Below are 7,327 nucleotides of genomic sequence, written 5' to 3'. Positions count from 1 at the left end.
AAAAAAGAATAGAGGCCGGGCACGATGGCTCACACCTATAATCCCAGCACTTTGGGAGGCCAAGGCAGGCAGATCACAGGGTCAGGAGTTTGAGACCAGCCTGACCAACGTGGAGAAACCCCATCTCTACCAAGAATACAAAAAATAGCTGGGTGTGGTGGCACGTGCTTGTAATCCCAGCTACTTGGGAGGCTGAGGCAAGAGAATCGCTTGAACATGGGAGGCGGAGGTTGCAGTGAGCTGAGATCGCATCACTGCACTCCAGCCTGGCACCTGGCAACAGAGTAAGACTCTGTCTCAAAAAAAAAAGAAAAAGAAAAAAGAAAAGCAAATCCCAGCATGAGTTAGTGGGGAGTTAGTGGGGTCCTGGAAAGCGGAGACCGAGCCTGACTTGGGCTGCAGGGAACAGTGCTGTCAGCCACCATGCCCTGAAGGAACCTTCTGGATCATGCCCAGATGTGCTTCCGTGATTGCTGCTAGGTCAGAGCGCTTCGGGGCCTCCACCTGCCACAGAGGTCTGGGGTGTTGTCCCAGGAGACCCTGGCTCTCCCCTTCTGTGCTCAGCCTCCCTCTGTAACAGTCTGCCTCTTCTCCGTCTCCCTCCCCTTTTCCCCACCTCACCAGTCTCAGCAGAGCGCCAGCCTGACGTTTGGAGAAGGGGCCGAATCTCCAGGGGCCCAGAGCTGCCAGCAGGGAAAGGAGCCGAAGCTTCCCCCCGGGGAGCCGGGGCCGCACCCGAGCCCCACGCCGAGGAGAAGCCCCGCGGGTAACAAGCCGGCGGACGGAGCCGCCTCGGCGCCCACAGAGGAAGAGGAGGAGGTCGTTAAGGATAGGACCCAGCAGAGTAAACCTCAGCCCCCGCAGCCAAGCACAGGTCCAGCATCCCGGGCTGCTAGAGGCAGCAGCACTTCCATTCCTTTCATTGACTGCAGTGACGTAGATAGCGAATACGACCTGCTTAGAGAACGAGCGTCCCGGTCCCGGTCCCAAACAAATGACAATGATGAGGGTGATCTGACCAGCGGTGTCTACCTGCTGTCCAGGGACGAGGCGCGCGGAGAGGCTAGGCGTAGGGCTTCCCCGCACTCTGCAAAGTCCTCCCGGCCTCCTTCCAGAGAATTCCTTGATGATGATTCGGCAGACATTACCTTTGATATGAGCGGGAGCCCTAGACTCCCAAGGCACAGCTCTCTCATAGATGAAATGTTCAAGGGCTCGGCTGGTCACAGCCCCCTGGCCACCCCCTTGTCTCCCAGCAGCAGAAGTTCAAGCCCAAATATGAGTTGGGACAGAACTGGGTCTCAAGGCTATGTTTCTGAAAATGGACATGACCGTAGGGAGAGGAGTATAGGGGAAGACACTCTCCCCGGACAGGGTCCTCCTCATGAACACTGTTCCCCAACCTTGCCAAAACCTTACTTGCAGAATCTTCCCCATAGGCATAATAAGTCAGAGACAGATCCGCTCATCCTTAGCCAGGTGGCGTTTACCCCGGAGGCCATGGATGGCCTTGGTGGCCGTGGGAAGGAAGGGCAGGCCGGCGCAGCTGCTCCCGAGGGTGGAAGGCTGGCTAATGGCACCCCTCCCATGGGCGCAGCCTCCAAGGTCCCCGCCGCACAGCTGGTGTGTGCCCGTGGCATGGTGAGGCAGCTGGCACCCCTGCAGGTGACCGAGGGCTCCAGCAGCAGTGGGACTGAGTCCAGTGAGTCAGACTCTGAGATGCTCAGCCTCGGGAGCCACTCCCTCGTGTTCGGTAACCCCGCAGCGCTGTGTTCCCCGTCCCTGCTGAGAAGCGGGGGGTCCTTGGCTGGCCTGCGTTTGAGTGAGGAACAGGAGGAGGATGAGTGAGGAGGTGAGGAGGCAAGTCTTCAACCATGAGCAACCTGGGGTCAGGAGACCAGGGTTTCCATGGAGATGGTCTGTTCTAGTGACTCATTCATTGGTAGTCTACATTTGTTAGGGGAGGTTTTGTGCAGGCACATGTTTGAAGGGGCCTGCCTGACTTCTAAAATCGTTAAGAAAAACAAAACTTCACACAAGTGGCTTGCTTTCCAGAAAAGGTGGACAAGATGAACATCAAGTCCTAATGGCAGGTTCCTAGGAGCTTGTTTATTTTGCTGGTTGAAGGCTAGGAAAAAACACTTTATTATGAATTCAATCGTGTGTATAGTGTGTTATATTTATATGGCAATTTTCTGTGTATGTTCAATTATGTATGCAGATTGCCCTCCTGGTTGAGAGTTTGATCTGAAGCATCCTTGAGACTGTAGGAAAGGGATCGGTTTCCTGTTCTCCCCTTCTTTAAAAGGAGAGCTGCTCTTTCCATGCCTTGTGAAGTGAAGAATTGACACTATTCAAAGCCAAATGGAAATCGATAGCTAGTTGTGATTGTGTTGGTGAAATCATTAGTCAAGAATAGTGAGTATTTTAATGGGAGAATTTGGGGTTATTTCTGCTTCCCAGGCTTCTTAGGAAATACTAGAAAAGTCAAATCTTCATGAATTGTCTACTTGGGTTTCTGGTTTGGTTTCAGTTTGCCTTGGTGGATCATATTGTTATGTTTTAAGAAGTACAGTTCTCCCTCTCAAAATCTCTTTCTGAAACTGCAGTACTACTGAGCGGGGATGCAGGGAAGAGAAACACCTTGAAATAGGCACCATTGTCAGCAGTAGGTCAGCAAACTAAATGCCGGCCTTTGAGTCGTGGACAGCGTGGAGGACTGTTTTCTAGCACCATTGCTGTGGGTTAGTTTACAGTCTTACCATTCACACCCTTACTAACAATATCCTCTCTTGGGAACAATGATGCTTGGATGTTTGTCTGAGCCAGAAAAAAAGAAAGTGTAAGTAGAGAGAGATTGACTTCTTTTTAAATCTTGCCCACCAGTGTCACTGCCTTTCACCCAGCAGTCCTGCATTTTAGATTAAAGAGCCTGGTTTTCACTTGAAGTTTCTCTGCCTTAGCTGCACATTGCAATTTCCTGAGATATTTTCAGAATTAGTGATGCCTGGCCCCTGACCCTACAGATTTTGCTCTCATTGCTCTTGAGTGCTCCCTGAACTTCGCAGCTGTTTGTATTGGGCAGCCAGGGTCACTTCTCACCCAGGCCTTCTAGAATCTAGTGGAATACAGTAAAAGTGCTAGCTAAATTTTTGGCTTGCTTGCAGAGTAAGAAAAATACCACAAATGAACTGCTTTTCTTGATGCCTGTGATTTGTACTTTTCAGCCTTAGGTACTTTTTTTTAACAGCCACCACGAAAAGATAAATTGTAGAATAAAATTTTATAGATTCTAAGTAACTACAAAATTATTTAAAAGAGAAGTAACTACAAAATTATTTTAAAAGAGTCCTAACGACAATAGCGCCCTGTTGCATCTCCATGCCAGGGCCTCACTGGGCTTATCACATGACCTGATCACAGGGGAAGAATCGAGCATGCTTAGGAGACCAAGTAGAATTTGGCAGCAGCATAGAAAACGGAGAAGTATCGACTCCCTGCATTCACAAACAATTATCTGTCCACATGAATGTCCAGAAGTCGGTTTTAGAGTCTGAACACTTAATCTGTTTTTATACAGACTTGTTTTGTTTTCCTAATCATTTGATTGAATCAAACTGATTGTTGGATAGTTCGAGAGTTGTTCATTGAAGTAGTCTATTTACATCTTGCTTTAAATTTATATCTTTAACAGAATCATAGAATTTTTAAACTGGAAGGGACCTCAGAGGTTCCTCTGGGCAAAGCTGCTTTTCTTGTTCTGAAAAAGTTAAGTGACTTTGCATAAGTGAAACAGCTATTGCATGACAAAGCTGAAACTGTAACCTGGGCTCTAGACTTCACTTTTTCAGTCTATGTGATATCTTGGTGCAATCAGAGCTTTTTGATTCAGTATTTTAATTTTGGAGAGTCTTATATGAATTAATAATTAAAATCAGATGTGGAGACTAGTGATGAAGCAGACTTTACTTAGCCAATTACAGGCCATAATAGGTGGGAAGAACTACTTTTTTTTATATTGTTGGGTTTTTTTATATTGAGGGTTTTGCAGTTATAACACATTTTTGCATAATCTATTCAGACATAGAAAAAAATGTCAATATGCTATATGAGTGTTGAGTGAAGTGTGTTAAACAGAACCAAGTGTGGAATCCTGTGATTTCTTTGTGAAAGTGGTTTGTTCAAATGAATTTTTTTCCCCTCGAACTATACAGCAGTCTGATAATGAAATGTGATTGAGTGCTAGGCGTGAACTTACACAGCATATGACAGGAATCGTCAAATGTAAGCATCCCAAAGCAAAACACGCTCCGATAATTATTTTGTTTTGCTTTTTCCTACAGCAGTGATTTTTATCTGAAGTGTTTCAAGAGCAGTTGATCAATGGCAGTATACTCAGTTCTGTATTGACAAGATTTTTCACTTTAAGAGTTTCTCATAGAGTTTTTTCCCTCATTGGTTTTGTACCAGGCAGGCAACTCAGTTTCTGCTTCTTGGCCAGTATTTACAAAAGCAGCAATCCTGGTGTAATAAATGGTGCTTATAGTTTGTTTAAAGGCTGTTTATCACACATCCTGATGTGCTGTGAGCAGTCACTACTTGCCTCAAGAGAAGCTTGTCCTATGCTAATAAAGATTCCATAACATTGGCCAGACTCCAATTAGACATTCTTTGAGCCTGGTAGAGCACATTTGCTGAGGTGATGGGGTCTCCCCATAGTCACTGTGAAGAGCTCCATCAGGAAAAGCCAGTAGCATCTCCTGTGCCATTCTCCATGCCTTCTGACCCATAGGAGACTCCAGTCCTCAGGTCTTTCCCCAGCCTGCAGATTTCATTCTAGCTTAAGAAAGACATGCGTGTACATAAAGTTGAACCAAGAGTGGAGGAAGGCCAGAGGTGGGGTTGGGTGTGAGAATAGGGAGCAGATATCAGAGACTTCTGAATGCATTCAGATTTCCAAAGGGTTTCCTGAGACCTCTCACCCAATCCTTCTAGGACAATAGCTAGTGTAAGGGTCTCCTGACTCAACAGCGGACCCAAGCGTTTGGATACTAGCCACCCCCTAGCTGCTCTGTGACATGCTACCATAAGGTTGTGAGTGGAAGACAAGCCCTATAGAAACACAAGTCTTAAAGCCACTCTTGGCTATTCCAGGGCCCCCTTGCATTGATGTCTTTTGTTGGATGTTATTTCAAAATATGTAAATTTTAGATCCTTTTGTGGTTGCCTTTGCCGCTGCTTGTTAAGGGTAAAATAAAAACGCAAGAAATTCTTTTAGCATGAAGAAACGCATTTAATGAGTTCCAGAACTCCAAGTAAATGGCTTCAGGTCCTTTAACAGTCATCTGTATGCCATTGACAATATTTTATTAGACAGGCATTTAATTAGAGGAAGTCAGCTGGTCAGATTCTTGCCTGCATGTGTGCTTCGTATTTGGGAATTTCTGATTTATCTCCCTCAACTGTGCCATGTGGCTTGCACTTAAAATGCAAGTAATTCTGATTTTCTTCTCAAGAAGTTCTTTGAAGATGCAATCCAAACAATGTTGAAAAAGCTAGGCCTGCAAAACTGAAACGCAGCACGAGCCTCAAAATTTCCTCCAAATCCGCAAAGTCCAGTCTGCCCTGAATGTGCATCAGAAACTCAACTTTTGTTATTAGCCCTGGAATTTGGTTCCAGAAACAAAAATTTTGTTTTGTTGTCAAGCAATTTCTAAAGGAAGAAACAATTTAAATATTAATCTGTCATTTTAAATGTTTAAGCTGCCATGAGCGTACATATTGTTCTTTTTCATGCTTGTAATCAGTATTCACATGCTTTCAGTCCACTCTTTCCACTGAAAGCATTATTCCATATTTCAGTACAGAATGACTTTGGTGAAACTGTAGCTGTTAGGGAGTAATTGGGTTGCAAGCAGACCCAGCCTTAAATTTAAAAATATGGGTTCCCTTAACTGTCAGGTTTATGTTGGTTTTATTTGCTTCTATTTGGATCCCTTCTCTTTGCCTGGGACCTTATTCTGGTTAGCTAGAATTTTAAGAGCTCTTAGAGTTACATTCCCCAGAAAGACTCTTTTTCTCTGGACTTTTTATTTTATAGGGTATAAACATTTCTCCTCTGATGGCCATGGGCTAGACTGGCCTTTATCTAGTTCGATGGTATGAGTCTATTCTGTTGCTACTAAATTTACAAATTGAATTGTGAAAGAGCCTTTCTAGGTAATCCTAGCAATAGAGCAAGTTTCTTTGAACCGTAGCCACTTATGCCTCATGTTCCATTGTTGGAACGCTCAGCATGTGGGAGTTCCTTGTATCTTACTGCACAAAGCCATCGTCAAGGTCTGATTACAAAAATTCAAAAAATTGCAACCTCAGGCATAAATTTAAAGAGATGACTGTTTTTAAATAATCCATTGCTACCATTTCCACTTAAAATGGTAGCTCTCTGATGAGTTTTACATTGGCTCTCTGTTAGCCCAACCCGTAAGAGCATATGGAGGGAAAGGTACCACTGAAGGACCTTCTCTGAGCAGCAAGTGATCAAAGACATTTACTCTGGCAACATTAAAGAATTCACTGGTGCTGGGTTTTTTTCTTATTCGTTTAAGTCCACCTGTTTCTGTTTAATTGAGTGAAACTTAATACAGGGAAATGGGATCTCTAGTGAACACATGTGCATACCTCTAAGAGTTGTTGGGATTTAAAATGAAGCTGTGACATTTAGGCTAAAAATAGCATGATACTTAATATAGCAGTTTTCTTTCTGTTAAAAAAATAATGACAGAAAAATAAGTCTCTATGATGATTTGGCCCAGGGTTGTAGGCGTCAAAGATCAAAAGTGGCCTGGTGCCACCTGTTTGGATATATCCTCGAAAAGCCTGTTTTGTCGTTTCTTAGAGTAACCTAGAGAGAGATTTCCAAGTGTTACCCCGTAAACAGAAGTTGTAAATGCTGATTTGTGTGCAATATATGTGTTTGGGAAGGCGGGGAGGTAGCATCTTGCTTTTTGTGTGGGGTTTTTTTTTTTTTTTTTTTGAGACGGAGTCTTGCTCTGTAGGCTAGGCTGGAGTGCAGTGGCACGATCTCGGCTCACTGTGATCTCTGCATCCTGGGTCCTGGTTCAAGCAGTTCTCCTGCCTCAGCCTCCTAAGTAGCTGGGATTATAGGCATGCACCACCATGCCCAGCTAATTTTTGTATTTTTAGTAGAGACTGGGTTTCACCATGTTGGCCAGGCTGGTCTTGAACTCCTGACCTCATGATCTGCCTATCTCGGCCTCCCAAAGTGCTGGGATTACCGGCGTCAGCCACCGTGCCCCAGCCATTT

General features: G+C 44.9%; 1 protein-coding gene across 6 annotated transcripts in view; it reads left to right on the top strand.

The window, feature by feature from the left end:
* FARP1 (FERM, ARH/RhoGEF and pleckstrin domain protein 1) overlaps positions 1–7,327 on the top strand; it is a 330,763-nt gene that overhangs the window by 271,813 nt on the left and 51,623 nt on the right. For 4 of the 6 annotated variants that reach the window (XR_005200535.1, XM_037739083.1, XM_037739084.1 and 1 more), the window contains exon 13: positions 625–874. Coding sequence is in view for 5 of the 6 variants with exons in the window: in XM_037739083.1 (XP_037595011.1) it covers positions 625–874 (250 nt within the window). In the remaining variant the exon portion in view is untranslated. The remainder of the gene's footprint in view (positions 1–624; positions 875–7,327) is intronic. The other 2 variants (XM_037739086.1, XM_037739085.1) reach the window with 1 other exon arrangement.

The sequence above is a fragment of the Cebus imitator genome, unplaced genomic scaffold, assembly GCF_001604975.1.
Source record: "Cebus imitator isolate Cc_AM_T3 unplaced genomic scaffold, Cebus_imitator-1.0 Scaffold62, whole genome shotgun sequence".
Classification (NCBI taxonomy): domain Eukaryota; kingdom Metazoa; phylum Chordata; class Mammalia; order Primates; family Cebidae; genus Cebus; species Cebus imitator.
This window is presented reverse-complemented; position numbering and strand designations above follow the sequence as displayed.